General features: G+C 43.3%; 1 protein-coding gene across 3 annotated transcripts in view; it reads right to left on the bottom strand.

The window, feature by feature from the left end:
- Positions 1–11,305: 11,305 nt before the first annotated feature.
- Positions 11,306–23,005, bottom strand: part of LOC138746980 (acid-sensing ion channel 1-like) — a 656,759-nt gene continuing 645,059 nt past the window's right edge. For 2 of the 3 annotated variants that reach the window (XM_069905762.1, XM_069905760.1), the window contains exons 9-10: positions 15,015–15,122; positions 11,306–11,674 (exon numbers count right to left, since the gene is read on the bottom strand). In XM_069905762.1, coding sequence (XP_069761863.1) covers positions 11,570–11,674; positions 15,015–15,122 — 213 coding nt within the window. In that variant the 3' untranslated portion in view covers positions 11,306–11,569. Of the gene's footprint in view, positions 11,675–14,992; positions 15,123–23,005 lie in introns of all 3 variants that reach the window. The other variant, XM_069905761.1, reaches the window with a different exon arrangement.

Raw genomic sequence — 23,005 nt, 5'->3', positions numbered from 1 at the left:
CTGTTTTTCCAATGACCGAGTCTCCGCCAAAAATGTCTTCTTTTCCTTTGATGCACAGCTAATAATTTGACCACGTAAAAATGCCTTTAAAGCATCCCACACAGTAAAATTACTCTGAACTGTAAAAAGGAAACAATTTGATCCTTAATGAATTTTACAAATTCCATTTTTTTCAATAGCATTGCATTAAACCTCCACTGAAAGGGTGATTGAATAACTTCTGGCCTAACGCAAAAAATGAATAACAATGAATGATCAGAAATTATTCTATTCTTATATTCAGCTTGAATAAAATGAGATTGCAAATGTGCTGATGCCAAAAAATAGTCAATCCTTGAGAATGAATCATGACGTGAGGAATAAAATGAAAAATCTTTCTCAGTAGGGTTTAACCTTCTGGTATGGAGACACCAATACCCCCCCCCCCCCCCATGCCCCATTCTCTGTATTGCACAGTTTGATTACATTTCTTTATTTGTTTACATGTGTGTGTTGCGTACAGTTTTATTACATGACCAATAAGTGGTAATTCTGCCTGGCCCGCAGGAAAAGGAATCTCAGGGGTGTATGTGATATACTCTGACAATAAATCTGAAATGTGAAATGCTAGAAATCCATTTCTAGCCAATGAAATGTATCGAAGAATATGAGGCGGCACGGTTGGCGAAGCAGTCAGTGCAACGCTGTTACAGCACCAGCGATCGGGACTGGGGTGCGAATTCCACACTGTCTGTACATTCTCCCTGTGTCTGTGTGGGTTTTCCCTGGGGGCTCTTGTTCCCTTCCACCTGTAGGTCAATGGGGTGTAAATTGGGTGGCATGGGCTCGTGGACCAAAAAGGGCCTGTTACCAGGCTGTACACCTAAATTTAAAAAAACAATTAATTTAAAAGCTGGCCGACCATGCCCACCAAACTCTAAGTGTGGCCTCACACTTAGTCTTCTTCAGCTGCAACATGAGGTTCCAACTGACCCTGAAGGCCTACTTCACCACCCTGTGAGTCAGTTCTCCTCCTCTCCCATCTGAATTGGCGGGGCTTTGATTTTCATTTTATTCAACAACAAAACAATAAGATTGCCTCTTCAAAATAGCATCCAATCTCTCATTGAAGATTGTTCGCTGAAAGGCTTCAAATTGGCCATAATTTGTCCTAATGTTATTTTCTGAACCATGAGATTAGTGATCATTGATTTCTTTCACCAATGGTTATCCAAGGTTTCTTTTATGTCGCCAATTCATTGAGAAGCACTTAATTTTAACTGCCTTTTTTCTGGTTAAAAGGCAGTTGAAACTGCAAATGGGATAAGTCCAGGCAATATTCAGAACCAGTGAGGGTGGATATTTAATCTTCAAGAAAATTATGTTTGATGAGGTGATGTGTAGATTTGCACTTTAAGGAAGTCACATGTGATTTTTGACCAGTAATTGTTTCTGTCAAGTATACTAAGCACCAGCTTTTGATAAGAACCTCAGCGTCAAACTCTTGCGGAAAGTAACACCGAACAAAGAACTATAATCAACATTAATATGTGTCTCATTTACCTGTGTTAATTTGCAGATAAAGTTGGCCTGGGCCGATGAGATCACCAGGCCCTGGTTTCACACCAGATGGCAGAGATGGCTCAGCTCGAGACACAGGTTCAATCCTGACCGCCGTAGAGTTTAGATTATTTATATAGCTCATTTAAAACAACCCCCGTTGACCAAAGTGCCGTACATATCATAAATTACATCTCAACAAGCAGCTGTTTAAAGTGCAGTGTAAGACGGGTCCCCGAGGTTCAACAATCACCTCAAACCACAAGCAAAAATCCAACTTCAGCCTGGATTTAAGAGTTAAAGGAAGGGGCTGATTTGATGGAAAGAGGAATGTTGTTTGGGGGCCGCTATCGCAAAAGCTCCTCTGAGTTTGCGATTTGAGCGCAGAGCAACCAAGTGCCCTAAATGGGCCGAGCTGAGGGGTCTTGAAGTGGAGCCGGGCGTTAGGAGATCAGTAGCATCGGAGACCGGCTAGTCCATTAATGGCTTTGTAAACAAACTGCAGAACTTTAAAATCTATCCTGAGCCATACTGGCATCTAGTGGAGGGAGGCGAGAATAGGGGGTGACGTGGTCCCTTTCCTTGGCCCCTGTCAGGACCTTGCTGCCGCATTCTAAACTAGTTGCAGATGGGATAATGACGATTGACTAATTCTTGTGTAAAGAAGTTAGAGTCGTCCTAAATGGGAGAAAATGAGGGCATTTGAGCGTCCTCACCGTTAACTTGATGAAGGGCTCAGGACCAAAATGTTGATTCTGTATCTTTATCTTTGCTCTATAAAGGACACGGCGTCTGCAAACTTTGGTGTTTTACTTCTCCCCGTGACCATGTCGGTTTCCTCTGGGTGCTCCGGTTTCCTGCCCCTTCCGCGAGACGAGCAAGACGATGGGTAAATTGGCCATCATAAGTTGTCCCCAGTGTGCGGCTGAGAGGTTAAAAAAAAATCGGTGGGGTGAGACGGGATCAGCGTGGTTCCCCTCGGGAGCCGAGCGGGGAGCTCGTGGTCAGCGGGTCCTCGCTGCACTGACTGTTGGGAAGTGAGTCCGAACTCAAAGGGCTCTCCCCATATCAGTCACGATACGGTAGGAGAAAAAGCAACCATGGAGGTAAGGCCAGGGTGCTCTCCTGCTGAACCCGATCGAGCAGCATCAAAGTGAGATAAAGTATCTTCGATGATTTGGACCAAACCCGTTGTCAAGAGTGCAAATATAGAGAAGAGAAGCCAGTGTAAAGCTTATCCCTATGTCTCTTTACTCCAGATCCCTTCCATGTCTCTCTCTCTCTCTCTTTCCCTCTGTCTCCTTTCCTCAACACTGCATTCACAGAGGCACCAACATCCCCCATTCAATCTCAGATTTCCTCTCCTGCTCTCCTATCCATATCCACCTATGGGCCTCTTGTCATTGGCCTATGCATCTACCCCAGCACCTTCTCCACCTTTAATTGAGGCACTACCTGCTCCTTAATCATATCTTCAGGCTTCAGTCTGAAGTATTGGTTATATATCTTTATCTCCAATAGGTGCTGCAAGACCAACTCAGTTTCTCCAGCACTACTGTGTATTTACTACAATCACAGGGTCCACAGACCTTTCGTGTTTCACTCCACTGCAAAGAGCACAGGGTGGGAAAAGCAGGACAGGGGCCCAGGTCGGGTTGGTGAAGCAGGGAGTGGTGACAGGCAGAGGCAGAAGACTGGCTGACGCCAGACAGAGAGGCAAGTTAAACGGCAGGTGAATGGAGATGAATCACACAGGATGGAGTGGGTGATTAGTTGACAATTTTTCTCCCAATAATGTTCGACCCATGAAGTTCCACCAGCTGATGATGTTTAGCTTCAGATTCCATCCTCTGCAATCTTGAGTGTGTGTGGAAACTGTTCTCTCCTGTGTGTGTGGACACTGTATTCTCCTAAGCGTATAGATACTGTTCTCTTTTGTGTGTGGACACAGTACACTCCTGTGTGTCAACACTGTAATCTCATGTGTGTGTGGAGGTGGTACTCTCCTGTGTGTGGACACTGTCCTCTCCTCTGTGTGGACACCCTTCAAGGTATTATCTGCCCTGAGGGACCTCCCACACCACTGTGAAGTGCAGTTTGTTCAGGGGCCAGAGGCCACAGCTCAGAAGTGACCTGTACAAAGGGGCAGGGAAGCGTGAAGAACCTACAGAGAGTCATTCTGAGATGCTGTCCCTCAGTCACCAAGGTTGCCCGATCTGTGCACAGGAGGTCAGTGTCACAATGCTGGCCCTCTCATTTCTGTCTAATTCTCCAGACCTGCAAGGCTCACTCTTGGTATTCCTGTTGGGGAAGCTTGTGGGTCTCCGTTGAAAGATTTGGTTGATGCTGGAATCGTCTGCTGCGTGACCTGTAATACCATCAGTTATCTAGCAAATCATGTTGGGAAATGCCAATGGCAATTTTCCAATGGGACTAATTTCCCTCACAAATGATAGTTAATGCTGCCTACTTTGGGAAATACCACCCCTGTGCAGGCTGCACATGGAAACTGAGCATGAAAGGATCGATCGATCCAACTTTGTGGGTGCAGGGTGGAATCCCCAGCCTTGGTCATCAAAAGCAATTGGATTCCACCCTGCCTTCCCCTCCCCCCCCCCAGCTCTTTCACTGCCCAATCCTTCATGGTGTTAGCACCAACATCTGACTGGGGAGGTGGCTCATGAAGGCAAAAGCTGAGAACAGAGGCAAATGATCGAGTGCTTGAATGCATCATGTGTCCTCTGTTCCAGCCAAGTTCCGTGGATTGTTAGATGTGCTTGGAAACTCTGCCATCTTGCATGATTGCCTCGGAAATTCAATCCTCTTGATTGCTTCCTCTGTGTTGGAGCTCAAACCTCTCGAGGGTGCTGTGATTTAAGGGGCCACAAACAAGGGAATCGGGTGGATAGGGATGATGCATGAACTTTCCTCCCCACCAGCAGAAGTTCAGAAAGCTTCAACCGGGACATTGAACTCCAGGGAAACAACTCAACAACATCAAGAGATGATTTTCAAACTAGCTGAAAGTGATTCAAATATTCCCTCCTCTTAAAATTAATGACAGACAATGGTTGATTGTTCTTTGAGGACACATTGCCCATTCTGACCTCAATCACTTCCCTTTTTCATTTAGCCTTCCATAGTTTTAACAGGGACCTTGATGAAGGGCTCAAGCCCGAAACGTCGGTTCTGTATCTTTATCTTTGCTACATAAAGGGACACTGTTTGACCTGCTGAGCTTCTCCAGCCTCGTGTTTTTACTTCAACTGCGGCGTCGGTAGACTTTTGTGTTTTACTTCTCTACGTTTTAACAGGGACTTGTACACACATCATTATTTGAAGGGATGCAGTGGAAATTCTTTTGATTTTATACTGTCATCAGTACTGGGACAGTTGATCAACGAACAAATCCTTTCCAGATTGTCCTTCAATTCTGTCGCTGAGAGGAGCTTGTGCAACAATTAATCATGGGCGAAAGAAAGTGACACACTTTCCAATAATGAACACACATCATATTTACAATGGCATTCTATGATATATATTTATTAATATCATTTATGTAAAGAAGGGCATCTTTGTTGATGGCAGGTACAACATACTTGAAAATTGATTTTCTCACAAGAAAGCTGTGATCTCTGTGATTTGAAAGCTCCAACCTCATTGACTGCACATGTACCCAAACTGAGCCCGACTGCTTGGAATTTACCAATCCTCCACCAGGACACCTTTTCCCTTCTGCACGTCCACCCTCACTTAGCTGATGGAAATGCTGACACCTGCCACTGCTTTGCTCCAAATGGGGCCAATATTGTCTCCTTGCGCAGCCATTGTCTTTAGCTTGGGCGAAGCGACAAAATGAAGGTCTGAAGACTAGTGATGAGGTTTCAAGAGCTGGGTCTTCTCCTAACATCCTACGATTACCATAAAAATGCCATTGCCTCTTTCTTTGCTTTGAATAATTTAACGCGCGTGTGAATTCCAAACCAAGACCAACCTTCCAGAATAGCTAAATGCCAGAGAATGGCAATCAAAAGTCAAAAAGAGACAATGATGTTTCAGTTACAGAAACTAGTCATTGAAGCTCCCAGATTACAATCATGTTTCACAATAGTGGATCATCCATCATACTCGACCATTCTGTACCCTTGTGCTTTATCTGAATAAAACCTGTACATAGTACATATAGATCCCACGTTAAAGGCTCGATGTTTTGTGTTCCTCATACAAGTAAAGGCAGTCAGTAACAAGGAATGGCACAATAGCTTTGTAATATTACGAGCATCTAATGGGTTCTATACATAACACATTAAGCTTCATGAATAAGACGTGAGTCAATGTATTGTATCTGATGTAATTTGGTGGGACTGATACATAGCCGGAAATGCACAGGCTTGACAGTATTGGCTTCGTTTTCAATTCCCTCTCCAGATATCACTCTTGTAACTCAACATGTCAAAAGTAAACATTTAAAGGACTGTCAGAGCCTTCCTTTGGACTGTCACTCAAGAGACTGGAACAACTCTGTGGGTAGTGCGAAGGCTCCGGAATAATGAACGAAACAAATGCAAACTGTTGTCCCGACACACCCCCAGGTTCAGGAACAGCTGCTCCCCCTCCACCATCAGACTCCTCAATGACAAACTCAATCAGGGACTCGTTTAAGGACTTGTACTTGTGGACTTTATGGATTTTTTTCCTCTCTGTATCGCAGTCAGCTTGTTTACATTTCTTTATTTGTTGGCATGTTTTTTTTGCACTAACGATAAGTGGTAACTTTGCCTCGCCCACAGAGAAAGAATCTCAGGGTTGTACGTGATGCCATGTATATCTTCTGACAATAAATCTGAACTTTAGAAGTTTCTGTTGCAGGAAGAAGATTGGGATTTACCATTCATTAGCAGGGTCTTGGGGAAATAAAAATGAAATGTGCCTTGGAACTGTCTTTGAGTTTTACCATTTCTGGATTGAAGGGCATTCGGCAACAATGACTGACCCTGTGGAGAGGATTCTCATCCCCTTCCTGCCTGTGTGAGCGGGGGTGGGGGGGGGAAATGCTTAATCAGAGTTACAAACATGTGGTCTCCCCGTACAGGCAGTCCCCGGGTTGCGAACGACCTCCGTTCCTTGGTCTGCCTTTAAATCAAATTTGTAGGTACATCGGAATTCGCTGTCTGTGCAGCTTTTAAAACATCGAAAAGGCTTCGAGCCTTTCCTTGCACTCAAGTCCAGGCTAACAAGCTGATTTTGATCGTCAACGGCAACATGATCTGACTTAAAATGGCAGCCGGCGTTCTCCTTCCTCGAGCCAGCGAACCACTGAAACCGCGCATGGTTTGTTTGTACGTACAAGTTGTCCTTAGGTCGAACATTCGTAGCCCGGGGACTGCCTGTATTTAGGAAGGGTAGATGGATCTGCACTCTAAATATCGCGCTGAGGCTGATTAAGGCACTGGTTCCTATGTTAACTGAAAATCAGCTGATCCGAAATTCACACTTGGAAGATCTAGACCAGAGGCTCTCAACCTTTATTCTTTCCACTCACATATCACCACTCATAGCCACAGAGCACCAATGGCATCCTATGTGGTTAGTAAGGGATGACTTCAGGTGGTACAGTATGTGAGTGGAAATAAAAAGGTCGAGAACCATTGATGTAGATCTTTCATGTGCCCAAACATTCATTCCCCTTTTAAGGCCAAATGCTTTCTTTCATGGAGATGTTGGTTCTCATTTTGCTGATTTGCTTCAACAACAGTGGAAGGTAATCTGTTTGTCACACCCATTATCTGCAGCCAGCTCTCCGACATCTGGTCGAACCAGCAGCTAAGAACTAAAGAGAGACACTCTTGCTGTCACGATGTCTCGCCTCAGCCAAGAAGCAATCTCACATCTCCATTCTCCACTCTAACCGCTTCCTAAAGTCTGAGAGGAACGATTTCATCGCCATTTACACTGTAGTTTGCAATGGCTACCATGTCGTGGCGGCCTTATTCTGTGATCTCAGCAAGAGCAGGGCTGAGATCACCTCCTCCCTCCCAAACGCAGTCACTGTCAGTGAGTGAGTTGCAGCTGGAATACCAGAAGCCAAGGCACTTCACTTCCCAAATCCAAAGTGACTTTTAAAAAAAGTAGCAATGTTGTTACTCAACATGGCGTCAATCCCAGATTAAAGGGACAACTCAAAATCCTGCCCCCTTTTGCTAACTCTTGGCATTGCGCAGTGAGACACTTCAGTCAGAGACATTAAACCTTAAAACATGACAGCACTGTACAGGCCCTTCAGCCCTCCATATTGTGGTGAACTGTATAAAAGTGCTAAACCCTACCTACCCTATAACCCTCTACTTTCCTTTCATCCATGTGTTTATCTAATAGTCTTTTAAAGGTCCCTAATGTTTCAGCCTCAACCACCACTCCTGGCAATGCATTCCAGGCCTCAACAACTCTCTATGTGGAAAAAACATACCCTTGATGTCTCCCCTATACTCCCCTCCCTTAATCTTATACATATGTCCTCTCGTGGTTGTTATTCCCACCCTGGGAAACAGGTGCTGGTTGTCCAATCTCTCATAATCTTGTAGACCTCAATCAAGTCCCCTCTCATCCTTCTATGCTCCAAAGAGAAAAGTCCCAGCTTTGTCAACCTTTGTGCCCTCCAATCCAGACAACATCCTGGTAAATCTCCTCTCCATAGCCTCCACATCCTTCCTGTAATGAGGCTGACACCAGCAGCGATGCTGGTCTTGTTTCTGTTTTACATTACACTGTTCCAGATCTAGTTACATGCATCTTGGCTGATCAGTACATGACGGTCCCTTGCAGGGCAGGACTCTCACTGCTGCGTAACCATGATAGTTGGTTCCAGTATCTGGAATGAAATCAGTTCACACTCCTGTGACTCTGACAGTCATTTAACAAGCCAATGAATGTAATATTTAGTAAGAGATTTACATTACTCAATATCAGGTGAGTTTCAAATAATTAACCTCACAAGTTTTTGAATGAGATGGCTAGTCCTCTCCAAATTGGAGCCAGAAGTCTCTTTAAAATAAATTCAAACACAGAGATTACTCTGTGGAAATCCTTCTAACATCAGATGTTTTATCTTGCATGACAGGTTTGTGAGAGTATTATACATGAAGGGTGAAATTCACATGGTGGTGCACAAATTAACCAAAATCCAAGTGATAATGATTCATGCTGAATTCAATTCTGTTTGATGTTGATTATGGCAATGGTTACCACACACTAAAGTCTGAACAAAGTGTCTTGGAGTTCTGATCTGGACAGTACAGGAACACAGAAATCACTTTCTAACTCGACAACTGAACGAACTGCTCGTCAAAGGCTAGATTCCAACTCTGGGCTGGACCAGCAAGTGCTACAGAGCCATTCAGCATAGATCAGCCCCTTTAGCCCAACTGACCAAAACGTTGAACGTGGGCCACACGCAAATCCAATCATGCTGCCTGGTGCAGTTACCAAGGGATAGGCGTCTCACCTCAGGGAGAGGATAATAAAGGTATTCGACCAGTATTATTCCATTCAACAGGGAAAACTTTGCCTTCAAATAACATGCTTTTGATAAATGGATTAAAATAATAAGGAGACCAGGTTCACTCAGGGTGCTAGAAGTAGGCATGAGGTCTCGAAAGCTTGCTGGATTGGGGCAGCCACCAACTGAAATAAAAATGTGTACAGGCCACTAAATAAATTGCCTGAGTTTTTATATTCATCTAACATCTGAAGTTCAGACATTGATATTTCATTCAATGCTCAGACTCACTGAACCACAGAAATGTCTTGCTTGATAACGTCAGGCATCTGGTTTGACAAACGGTTCACTCTTTTTCTCCCCACAGTGTAGAATTCGAGAAGCTCCTGCCTCCTCTCCAGGGAGGGACCTCAGACCCGTTCCGCCCAATTACACCTAAATTAACCGACATTTTTTGGAGGGTGGGAGGAAACCGGAGCACTCGGAGGAAACCCACACAGGACAAGGTGAGAACATATAGACTTCATACAATCATCACTAAGGATTCTTGGCAAAAGCAGAATAATGGATCACGTGTTGAAGTACGATTAAATCCAAAGTTTCCAAGAATTTGGAGCGGTGAATGCATTCCAGAAACTGTCCAAGGTACTAAAGCCCTGGCTTGTTCAATGGTCAATGGCATTTATTGGAGGCAAGTTGCACTGGACAACGAAGATTTTGCTTCCTGAACACTTTTGGGCATATTTTATGGATTTTGGGCTGCTGATCACGAAAATCACCTTCAAAAATTCCTATCTCGTAGCGTTGTTAAGATATAACCTATTTTGGTGATTTCCTGTCATATTTTAAGTAAACTTCAAACATACAAAACCATGAGATGCAACATGTTGTTGACAATTCCTCTTCTGCATCCACATTTGGACTCCTTCCTGGCTGATCTTGGTGCCATCAGTGACGAACATGGGGAAAGGTTTCACCAGGACATTGCAACCATAGAAAAGTGGTATCAGGGCAACTGGAATCCATCAATTCTGGTCGACTATTGTTGGAAAATGACACGAGTGGCATCAGGTGCTGAGTACAGAAAAAAATCGGCAGTGAAACTTTTTTAGGTTGGTTGTACTGACGCAATGTGTCAGCCTCCATTATGAGATTAAATATGCTAAATTCAATAAATGTTAATTTAATGTTTCTCCAACTTCCTACATGATACATTATGTTCAGCTTGAAGTTCTCTATCATAATCCCCACATTTTTTTCAGGATGCAAACCTGTTGAAAAAATTTGTCATCCAGTGTTATCTGTCATGTTTCTGTGAATATCTCTCTCTCGCCTATTTTCTTTGACAGTGGCTGGGGGATTTTTATTCTTTTTTTTAATAAAAGCATTTGCACCGAGGCCGTGCATCACATTAACCAAAGCCTGAACAACAGAGCCTTATCCCCAATGGAATCACGGCCCAGAATCATTGCCTCAGTGTGCCTGCGTCTACCACAGAGCCAACATCAAGTCAGCCGCATTCTCATTCGTCTAATGCTGCAACCTGCTCCAACCTCGCTGCGAGCACCTATTACCAAGAAGATGGAATTGCATTTGAATCATGGCACACTGCGGGCAGCAGGGACAACAAGGACAAGGTACTAGCCGTCTTTTTAACCTGCCTCCATGGTCTTGTTGCCAATTGTCTGTGACATGCCCCAACAGCTTGGCTGGGCTGAAGTAAAAACACGACACTGGAGAAACTCAGCAGGTCAAATAGTGTCCTTTAGAGAGCAAAGGTAAAGACATAGAACCAATATTTTCGGCTTGAGCCCTGCATCAAGGTGTCTTTATCTTTATATAAAGGACCTGTTTGACCTGCTGAGTTTCTCCAGCATCGTGGTTTTACTTCAACCGCGGTGTCCACAGACATTCGTGTTTACTGTTGGCTGGGTCCAACCTTTGTTGACCAGTGAGCAATTCAGCACCAATCCATTAATCTAGCCTGCAATACCTCTCTCTCCTGGACACCTTCCACCAACTTCAAAGGGAACTATAGTGTAAAGTGACCATTTTGTGGTGGCCGGATAAAACATTGCAAATGAACAAGCGCTTTTATGGTGAAATGAATTGCTGCAATGGATGACGTCACGAGATGAGATGAAATAGGATCTAGGTGCCTTTTTGAAGCGTAAGAACATGATCACACAAGATAATACAAGCAGCCTATAGAAGCATTTACGATAAAGAGCGAATAAAAAATTCCTTTTACAAAACTGTAATATGACTCTAAATGAGAGAAAAAAGTTGTTTTGTTTTTTTTCTTCTTTTGAAAAGTTAGTGAGCGGAGTCCACGGAACAGTCATCTCCAATTCTGCCATTTTGTCTCAAGCGTCTAGTTGGGTTGTCGTTTTGCTTTTGAATGTGTCTCCAGAAGGTTTGTTCAATGACTTTGGTAGGTCAGGAATGGACGGCCCCAATCTCCGTCTCCTTTCTGCTCGTCGAACTGTGAGATACGTGGGTGTTGTGGGTGTAGCCAAGCGCAAGACTCTGCCATCAGCAGGTGAAGTCTTCGAAGGTGCTGCGGGGAGGGTGGTGAGGTAGAATGTTGGCCGGGTACGTCATTGCCGCTGGGTGGCTCCTCAGGGTCTCGCACGGGTTCTGTGTGGGAGAAGAACATTCCATGCACGAACAGTCAAAGGTGGCCCAATGTCCCCTTTTTCGTGTTAAAAATCCCAAGCATGCGGCATTCTTTTGAATAGAAACAGGACGGTTTAACAGCAATCCCAGTTGGCGAGGTTGTTTGGAGAAGGATGGGGGTGGAAAAATAAGGTGTATCCTCATTGGAACCAAGCTTGTGAAATGGTGTAAGATTTGTTGATGGAATTTGTGCCATCATGACTTCAATTCTAAGGACCTATCGTAGACACTGAACATCTCCTCACTTGTCAGGAAGGTGCAACAGCGACTGCACTTCCTGAGAAGACTGAAACGGGCAAAGCTACAGGCCATCGTCACGTCAATGTTCTACAGGAGCTCAATTGAGAGTGTCCTGGCCAGTGGAACCAGAATGTGACGGTCAATCCATAGGACCATAAGAGCAGCAAAGAGGATCACCGGAGTACCCCCCCCACCCCCATGGATGTGATCTACTGGGATCATTGTCTGAAGAGCAAAATCATTGAGGACACCCTTCCACCCTGCAAACAGTACCTTTCAGCTGCTCCCCTCAGGAGGATAGGAGCCAGCACCACCAGGTTGAGGAATAGCTTGTTCCCACGGGCAGTGAGAATGCTGAACGACCAAAGGAACAGCTCGCACACACCCTACAAGACTTTCGTATTCACGAAACAATATTTATTTGTATAGATTAAATACTTGTCCTGCATGTCTATTGGATTTATGTGTGTTATGTCTGGTTGTGTGTCTGCCAAGCATTGGAGACATTGTTTTGCCGGGTTGTACTTGACTTGAATACATAAGAACAACAACAAAATCCTGTGCAGGATGGATCCACCTGTGTGTGTCAAACCCCTGCGAAACATCAGTGAACAGGTAAGTGGCAAACGTTAGGGTGAAGCTATGAATCTTCAGAGGTTATGCCTCTGTTGTAAGAGCAACTGTTTTTCACTCATCAAAGTAAGGGAACACTCCTAACCTGAACAACCAGTGCAAGGATGCCAGTTAGCCTTCGACTCACTGCATCCCTGCTGGCCAGGGTGGACCCACCTCGGCTGCCGTGATACTAACCCCTGCCAACATTGAGGCCTCAGTTTATAACCAACTAGTGCGCCACTTTCACTGACACCTCCCCCCCCCACCCCCCCCATCCACCAATAGAACAGGACTGAGCTGATAAAATCTCATTCTCAGGGAGAAAAGGGGTTTTTTGTTGTCTTGCCTGAATTTGAACCAGGATCCCAGAAAACGCGAGAAGAGGGTCCTAGTGAAATGATCGGTGCTCCCTGCAATTGGACAGCTCTTTAAAGGAGGCAGCACAGGCAAGAAGGGTTGAATGGCCATTCTGTGACCATTTAAATTTCCCACAGGTCCACTGGATTATAGTTCGAGTTGTAGTCAGCTGATCGGAGGGTGGGGGTGAGGTGCTGTAGTCAGCTGATCAGAGGTGACATCATCACATGTAACCAGGCAGCCTTGCAGTAAATGACCACAAATGATTCTCCTTATACAGGTAGTCCCCTACTTGCGATGGGGTTACGTTCCGGCACTCCCATCATTAGTCAAAAAGATCATGTCGAAAAAGGGCAGTGGAATCAGTGTGGGGACTGATACAGGGCTGTGGGGAGAGAGTGGGACAGTGGGATCAGTGTGGGATTAAACAGGGCTGTGGGAAGAGAATGGGGCAGTGGGATCAGTTTGGGGACTGATACAGTGCTGTTGGGAGACACTTAAAATTTGAAGTACAGTACAGATTTGAACCATTGTAACTTTGAAAAATTGTAAGTCAGACCATCATAAGTCGGGGACTATCTGTACATTCATTTGGTACAAGGGCCTTTATTGAGATGCAGTTACTTTGACTTCATTGCCTGTGGTCTGAGAACTTTAACTGTCTAATCTCGCCAGTGAGATTTTAATCACATTGAAAGTTGTCACTTCTCCCTCCACCCTCAAACATCTGAGGGGGAAAGTGACAAGGTACCACAGGGGTGGTAATGGTATATTTAGAGAACATCTGTACAGTGATGGGAATGTTTTGATATGATTGACACTATGGGTGTGAAAAGACTTTGAATGGTTTTCTCTTTTGTAAATAATTTATTGTAAATAAAGTTTTCTTCTGGAAAAAAAATTGAGGCTTAATGGACAAGGTGGGATGGTTCCTGGAGCAGGCCGTCCGTGTCATCTGGCGGAATGTCTCACCGCCAGTGCTCATGAACAATCACCAGGACCTGGCCTGGCTGGTGGTAAGAGGAGCCCTCCCAGTCAGATCCTTCCTGTACAACTGGAACACCACCCACAATGCGCGTTATCCTTGAGATGACTGCGGTGGAGTGGAGACAGTTGTTCACCTACTTGTAGAATCCAAGTGTGTGGAGAAGGATGCAAGGGTCCTTGTCATGTTTCATCCCCAGTGGCAACGTGACAGGGGGCTTACACATAGTCCAACATCCAGAATGGCTGGAAGACCATCGACTCGGTGAAGGACGCCCTTTCGTCTGCCTGAAACCTGTTGGTCTTCCAGCGCATGGAGACATCGGTGAGGGAGTGCTGCCGACTGGCAGGAGTACGTACTGAGGGACGCACTGAGGCTTGGTGCAGCCAACGCAAGGGTACTGTAGGGAAGGACCACAATCTAGAGTCTGTCCGTCACTGGGCATTGAGGAGCCCCTCAAACAACAGAGGGGAGAGAAATGACAAGATGCCACAGGGTTGGTGGCACCTGTGGGGTTAGAATGAATGGGTGCAGTGTAAATAGAAATGAAGGTAACAATGTACAGGAATGGAAATGTATGGATACGACACTAAGGGTTGAAAGACTTTGAGCAGTTTTCCTTTTGTATATAATAAAGTCTAAAGTGAATAAAGTCTATAGTTGATAAAGAAAAATAAAGATATTTTGTCTAACAGATTATCTTCTGACATGTATATTCTGCTATCTTACGTATCCTTGTCGGTCCTGATCTGACAGTTCCTGCTCTTCCCCCAATCAATCCATCAATGCCATTCAGTGGGCATCTGTCTGAGAAGACACTGATCTTGGCAATGGCCAAATGTTTCATTTACTGCTGCTGTAAAAATGACGGAACTTTACCCTGCTGGCGTCAAGGGAAGCAAATAGTTACAATCCCATTGGGGATCAACATATGCCTGGGCAATTCCCAAAACACTGGACAGGGCACACACACACACACACACACACACACACACACACACACACACACACACACACACACACACTGGGTGATGCATGAGAATAGAAGAGAATAAGAGGAAAAAGCAAAACACCTCGCTAACGAAGGAATGAAGAAATACTTGCATGACGTTTGATGTCGTCCAGGGTGAGCGTGACCCCTTTGTTGTTGTTGTTGCTTCGTTTCTGCTGTTTGCCATATTTCAGTAAACCACAAAGTTTGTGCTTCAGTACCTGACAACATAAAGTTCAAGTTCAAGTTCATTTATCATCTGATTGTAGCAGTCCAACCCGACGAAACAGCATTCTCCGGTCCTCAGTGCAAAATCAATGCAAACGCGCATGCAGACAAGCTATACATATGCACAGAACCATGCATATATATGTGTTATATATACATATTAAAAAGAAATATTATTAATAAATAATAGTCACAGGGAGTTGTTTCAGAAGTTCATCAGTCATTCACATCCTCCCTGCCTGTGGGAAGAAGCCGTTTCCTCAGCCTTGTGGGGCTGGCTCTGATCCTCCTGGATCTCTTCCCCGATGGGAGCAGCTGAAAGATGCTGTGTGTGGGGTGGAAGGGGTCCTCAATGACTTTGAGCACCCTCTTCAGAGAGCGATCCCGGTAGATCATGCCCATGGTGGGGGGGGGGGGGGGGGCGCGGGGCAGTGTGGAGGAGCATCATCAGAATGAACACACAGCAGGGGTGCAATGCTGCTTCCTTGCCACTACCACCATTGAGGAACCAAATTCCTCCCCTTCTGGCATTCAGTCTTCCTAGGTATTTTACCATATCAACAACAGAGGCCGTGCCTTCAACTGACGAGACTTTAAGACTCCAAAATAACCTCCTTAAATTCCCCCTATGTTGCTTTTAAAAAGTGCCTTTGTACCTCTGGTCACCTGCATCTCCGGTGGGATGAATGACAAGACCATAGAAGATTAATGACACAGAGGGCCATCAATATGCTCTTCATGTCCAGCTGACATAGAACTATTCAGTTTATTTCCAGCTCCTACACTGGGTCACCTGGTCTGCATGTGACAACACTTAGTGTCTGAGGCTGAGGTGAACAGAACTTCATGATGGTCAGTCCTGGGAAAGTGTCCAGCCTAGATGGTATACTTACCCATGTCCTTAAAACCTGTGTGAACCAACTGGCTGGAATTTTTATGGACATTTTCAACCTCTCGCTACAATAGTCAGAGGTCCCCACCTGCTTCAAAAGGGCGTCCATCATTTCAGTGCCCAACATCGACTTTTAGCCGGTGGCTCTGACATCCACCGTGACGAAGTGCTTTGAGATTTGGATCATGGAGCAAAAGGAAGGACCTGAACCCACTTCAATTCACCTATCATTACAAGTCAAGGGCAGACCCTCCACTCTGTATTAGATCACTAAAACCACAGGAACACCAACGTTCATTGACTACAGTTTGGTGTTCAACACCATCATGCCAGCAAAGTCCATGACTAAGCGAGAGGATCCGGGGGAGGGACTCTGTCTGCCCCTCTGTGACAGGATCCTCAACTTCATCGGCAAACCCCAATCAGTGTGAATCAATAACATCACCCTCCTCGCTGGCCATCAACACAGGTGCACCTCAGTGCTGTGTGATTGGTCCCCCACTTCCTCACCCATGACTGTACAGCCAAGTTCAGCTTTAACTTCATCTACAAATTTGCTGACTTCATCTCCGTTGTTGGCTGGATAACTGGAAACAAGGAGTCAGATGGAAATTGAGAATGTGGTTGGGTGGTGCCAGAACAACAATCGTGCTCTCAACGTCACCGACACCGAGGAGTTTATTGTTGACTTTAGGAAGGAGAGGCCAAGGAACCACACACCTGTCTGCGTTGATAGGACGGAAGGTGGAGAGAGGGCGGTGTGGTTAGCGCAACGCTGTTGCGGCACCAGCGATCGGGACGGGGGTTGGAATCCCGAGCTGTCTGTGAGGAGTTTGTACATTCTCCCCATGTATGCATGGGTTTTCCCTCGGCGCGGAGGGGGGGGGGGGGGCGCTCCAGGTTTCCTCCCACCATCCAAAAATGTACCGGGGGTTGAAAGTTGATTGATATAATTGGGCAGCATGGGCCCATGGGCAGGAAGGGCCTGTTACCGTGCTGTATGTCTAAAAAATATCTGTGGCTGGGGGTGAAATGTAATCTGACAGCATGTTGCCTGACACTGTTTCTTCTTCACATAATTACATTTATGTACTGAAGAAATGTTGGACAGGAGACCTAACAGATTTCCATACCTTTTTCTCACCCTGGCAATAATGAAGGAGAATTGAGTTGATTTGTCACAAGTTACAACCCAGCAGGGAACAGCTTGGTTAAAAAAAACAGCAAACACCTTTGAGTTCAAGGATGAAATTCAATTTCTGATGACTCAATGACCTTTAATTCAATTTTTATTTTCAATTGCCATCTTTGAGGTGAGACTTTTGTTTGGTTATTGATCTTGTTTGCTTGTGGCAGAATGAGGCTTGTTTATGTCAGCCTCAGAGAAATCCAAGAGTGTGCAGTGTGAAGGCCACTTTGCTCTAACAACATGGTTCACCCATTCCCCTTCTGGAATTTAATGCTGCCTTCTGGATTATTCATTAAGCACTGGTGACAAGGAGGAGACTGGCAAAGCTCTTTTAAGATGGGCACTTCATCAGAAGGGAAGAAAAGCCATCCAGCTGTTTGAGCATACGGACAGACTATTGCCCACTTACAAGTCAAGGGCATCCAGGAAACTTACTTCAAAAACTTGCTCCCAAGTTAGGAATCCACAAATCAAGATTAAGATGGGAGATTGATTTAAATCAGTGGTTCTCAAACCTTTTTCTTTCCACTCACAGACCACTTTAAGTAATCCCTATGCCATCGGAACTCTGTGATTAGTAAAGGATTGCTTAAGGTGGGATGTGAGTGGAAAGAAAAAGTTTGAAAACCTCTGTTTTAATTGTACCTCATTGACTCGTTATGTGCATGGTTTCAGAACTCCAAAGGAAATGGGCCAATGGCCATTTCTCTCAAGCAAATATTTCAGTAATAATTGGGTCTAGAGCAGTGGTTCTCAACATCACAGGCAAAACCCTCCCCACCATCGAGAACATCTACGGGGAATGCTGCCGTCGGAGAGCAGCAGCAATCATCAGGGTTCCACACCACTCAGCACACACTCTGTTTTCGCTGCTGCCATCAGGAAAGAGGTCTCGGTGCCACAAGACTCGCACCACCAGGTTCAGGAATGGCTGCTACTCCTCCACCATCAGACTCCTCAATGACAAATTCAATCAGGGACTCTAAATTTAAAATTAAATTTAGACATGCAGCAAGGTAACAGGCCCTTTCGGCCTACGAGTCTGTGCTGCCCAATTACACCCCATTAATCTCCAACCCCCAGTACATTTTGAAGGGTGGGATGAAAATGGAGCCCCTAGGGAAAACCCACACAGACACAGGGAGATCGTATCAATTCCGTACAGAGAGTGGGGGGATTCGAACCCTCGTCCCGGTCGCTGGGGTGATAAGGTGTTGCTGTAAAGGACTCTTACTTTTGCACTTTATTTATTACTGATTTTTTTTCCTGTATTTGCATAGTAAGTTTGTTTACATTTCTCTCTTTCATTTGTTGTTCTTTCTTTTATATCTTTCTTGTTGAGGTCAAACCGTGTCCTTCATCTGGCAAAGATTAAGATACATAACCAATGTTTTGCATTTGAGCCCTTCATCCAGATACCTTGATGAGGGGTTCAAGCCTGAAACGTTGGTAATGTATTGTAATGCGCGTCAAAAGAACCAAAGACTTGTTGATCCAAACCAAGGCTTTTATTAACTAAAAGACTGGAGCATATCACAAGTAGGTCGACCAGTCCAGAATGACCTGGTCTGGCTAGGAGCAATCCTTTAAGACCTGCCAGTAGGTGTGGCTACACTCTCAGCCAATCACAGTCATCCTACACTACCATCTGTACATAGACACATTGGTGATAGAATCTATACTATCACAGGGGTCTTTATTATTGCTCCATAAAGGACACTGAGTTTCTCCAGCAGTGTGTTTTTACTTTGACCGTGGCGCCTGCAGACTTCCATGTTTTACTTCTATCTTTCCTCACCGATAAGTAGAAATTCTGCATGGCCCGCAGGAAAAAGAATCTCAGGGTTGGACGTGGGGCAATGCATATGCTTGAACTTTGAAGGGATGGATGGAGGAGTCACGTGATGGAGTAGTGGCCGGACGGTGAACTCCAGCCCTCTCCAGAAAAGTCGGGAAAAACAAAGGAAAACACAAAGGCACAAAAATAAAAATTAAAGAAAAGTGAGTATAAAGGTGGAAAGAAGATGGCGACGAAAAAAGAAAAATCGAAATCAACGGGAAGAAGAGAGGAAGAGAAGACAACGGAAGAAGAAGGAGAAGGCCTTACCTGCTCGAAGAGGCCCAAGGTGGAGAGAGAAACCCGCTCCCTCAGGTCGGTAAAAAGTGGACTACAAAAATGGCTCGCTGAGCCGAGTAAAAGTGCGCAACCGCGCATGAAAAAAAACACACCGACGGGAGGGGTGACCAGCTGGGGAGTCGATCTCCACAGCCGGCAATGACAGCTGCAGAACACCTGCAGCAAGAGGAGAACATAGAAGACAACGAAAACAAGAAAGAAGAGAAGAAAAGGGCAACAAAGAAACAACAGATGGCCAACCCAGAGGAAGAAGAAGAGGAAGAGGAAGAGTACAGTGAAATAGAAGAAGAAGGGAAAGGCAAGATAAAGGATATACTTTCTCTAATTAAAGAATACATGGAATCATTTAAAGAATGGCAAGCGCAAGAATTTAATGATTTAAGAAGAAGAATAAACAATACAGAAGAGAAAATGAATAAAATAGATATGACCTTAACAGAAATGGGAAAGAAAATGGACAAGATGGAAGAGCGAGAAGCAGCAGTAGAAATGGAGGTAGAGGACTTAAAAAAGAAATTAGAGGAATCTAATAAAAAAGTTATAGAGACACAAGAACTGTTAGCTCAGAAAATAGATATAATGGAAAATTATAACGGAAGAAATAACATAAAGATAGTGGGCCTTAAGGAAGATGAAGAAGGCAAGAATATGAGAGAGTTTATAAAAGATTGGATCCCCAGGATCCTAGGATGTCCAGAACTACAGCAAGATATGGAAATAGAAAGGGCACATAGAGCATTGGCCTTTAAACCACAACCACAACAAAGGCCAAGATCTATTTTAGTAAAATTCCTAAGATATACTACAAGAGAAAAGGTACTGGAGAAGACAATGGAAAAAGTAAGAGAGGGCAACAAGCCACTGGAGTACAAAGGGCAAAAAATCTTCATTTATCCAGATATAAGTTTTGAACTCCTGAAGAAGAGAAAGGAGTTCAATACAGCAAAGGCGATTTTATGGAAGAAAGGGTATAAATTTATACTAAAGCATCCAGCGGTATTGAAAATATTTATTCCAGGACAACAAAACAGACTATTCTCGGATCCAGAGGAAGCACGAAAATTTGCAGAACAATTACAAAATAGACTGAGGGATGAAGACGTGTAACGAGAGTACAAAAGACTGAGAACTAAATAAGACACATAAGATTTGAACTCCTGAAGAAGAGAAAGGAGTTCAATACATCGAAAACGATCTTATGGGGAAAAAAAAACTATTCTCGGATCCAGAGGAAGGAAGGAAATTTGCAGAACAACTACAAAACAACCAGAGAGATGAAGATATGTAATAAGAGTAAAAATGACCACGATTTATATGTATGTGGGTAAAGAGGTATATGTGTATATATGTATAATGTGCATACATGAATGTATCCATATTTAGAGGAAAATATAGATAGTATAGACAAGAATTAATAAGGGAAGGAAATGGAATAGAGGGAATAAGGAGGGAACTAAAAGAGTGACCTTTGTTACATATGAAAAGTGAATTATTTCTGGGGGGGCTGGGTGGGGAGGAGTTGCGGTCACTGCAAAATCAGCTGACGCTTGCGAGTGAATTCGCAAATCCAAATGGAGAGGGGAGATGTGGTTGTCCGACAAGGGATAAAGGACAACTCAGGAGGGGAAGGGGAGATTGGGGCTAAAGAAGTTTTAAATAGGAGAATAAGGAAAATGTTTGATGTTTTAGGAATGTTGTCTTATAAAGGGTTCAAAACAAGAAAACAGAAATGGATAAGGAGGAAAGGTAATGATGGAGAAACGGAAAGGGAAGATAAACAAAGTATAAAATGGCTACGTTGAACTATATGACTTTAAATATTAATGGAATACATAACCAAATTAAAAGGAAGAAACTGCTAAATTTACTGAAAAAAGAAAAAATTGATATAGCATTTGTGCAAGAAACACATTTAACTGAATTGGAGCACAAGAAATTAAAGAGAGATTGGGTAGGACATGTAACACAGCATCGTATAATTCAAAAGCAAGAGGAGTAGCTATATTAATTAGTAAAAATGTGCCATTTAAAATAGAAGAGGAAATAATAGATCCAGCAGGGAGATATGTAATGATAAAATGTCAGATATATTCGGAGTTTTGGAATCTACTCAATGTATATTCACCTAACGAAGAAGATCAAAAGTTTATGCAAGATATCTTTTTGAAGGTAGCAGATACGCAAGGGAACATATTAATAGGAGGGGACTTCAACCTGAATTTGGATTCAAATATGGACAAAACTGGGAAAAAAATTAACAGAAAGAACAAAGTAACCAAATTTATAATTAAATCGATGGAAGAAATGCAACTTTTGGATATATGGAGGAAACAACACCCAAAGGAAAAGGAATATTCATATTACTCGGCTAGACATAAAACATACTCAAGAATAGACCTATTTTTGTTATCAGCTCGTATGCAAGATAGAGTAAGAAAAACAGAATATAAAGCTAGAATACTATCGGACCATTCACCCTTAATATTGACAGTAAAGTTAGAAGATATCCCTCCAAGAATGTATAGATGGAGATTAAACCCCATGTTACTTAAAAGGCAGGATTTTAGAGAATTTATTGAAAAACAAATAAAAATGTATTTTGAAATAAATACGGAATCAGTGGAAGATAAGTTTATACTATGGGATGCAATGAAAGCATTCATTAGAGGGCAAATAATAAGTTATGTAACCAAGATGAAGAAGGACTATAACCAGGAAACAGAGCAGTTGGAAAGGGAAATAGTAAATATAGAAAAAGAATTAGCAATGAAGGAAGATACAACTAAAAGAAGAGAATTGGCAGATAAAAAAATAAAATATGAAACACTACAAACATATAAGGTGGAGAAGAATATAATGAAGACAAAACAGAAATATTATGAACTAGGTGAAAAAACGCACAAAATCTAGCATGGCAGCTTAAGACAGAACAAGCTAAGAAAATGGTATTGGCATCAAGGAAAAAAGACAAACAAATTACATATAATCCAAAAGAAATTAAGGAAAACTTTAGAGAATTCTATGAACAATTATACCGAACTGAAAACGAAGGGAAAGAAGGGAAAATAGATGAATTTCTGACTAAAATTGAATTACCAAAACTACAAATAGAGGAACAAAATAAATTAACAGAACCATTTGGAATAGTAGAAACACAAGAGATAATAAAAAAATTACCAAATAATAAGACACCAGGAGAGGATGGATTCCCAATAGAATTCTACAAAACATTTAAAGACTTATTAATTCCGCCCCTCCTGGATGTAATCAACCAGATTGATAAAACACAAAGCTTACCAGATTCATGTAAAACAGCAATAATTACAGTAATACTAAAGCAAGGGAAAGATCCACTCTCACCAGCGTCATATAGACCAATATCTTTACTTAACACAGATTATAAGATAATAGCTAAACTATTAGCAAACAGATTAGCAGAGTATGTACCGAAAATGGTAAATTTAGACCAAACTGGATTTATCAAAAAAAGACGCACAACAGACAATATTTGTAAATTTATTAACTTAATTCATGCAGTAGAAGGGAATAAAGCACCTACAGTAGCAGTTGCTTTAGACGCAGAGAAGTCCTTTGACAGAGTAGAATGGAATTATTTGTTCAAAGTATTGCAAAAATTCAGTTTACCGGAGAAGTATAT

Source organism: Narcine bancroftii, chromosome 12 (assembly GCF_036971445.1).
Source record: "Narcine bancroftii isolate sNarBan1 chromosome 12, sNarBan1.hap1, whole genome shotgun sequence".
NCBI lineage: Eukaryota > Metazoa > Chordata > Chondrichthyes > Torpediniformes > Narcinidae > Narcine > Narcine bancroftii.
The sequence above is the reverse complement of the archived record's forward strand: the minus strand, read 5'-3'. Positions and strand labels throughout refer to the sequence as shown.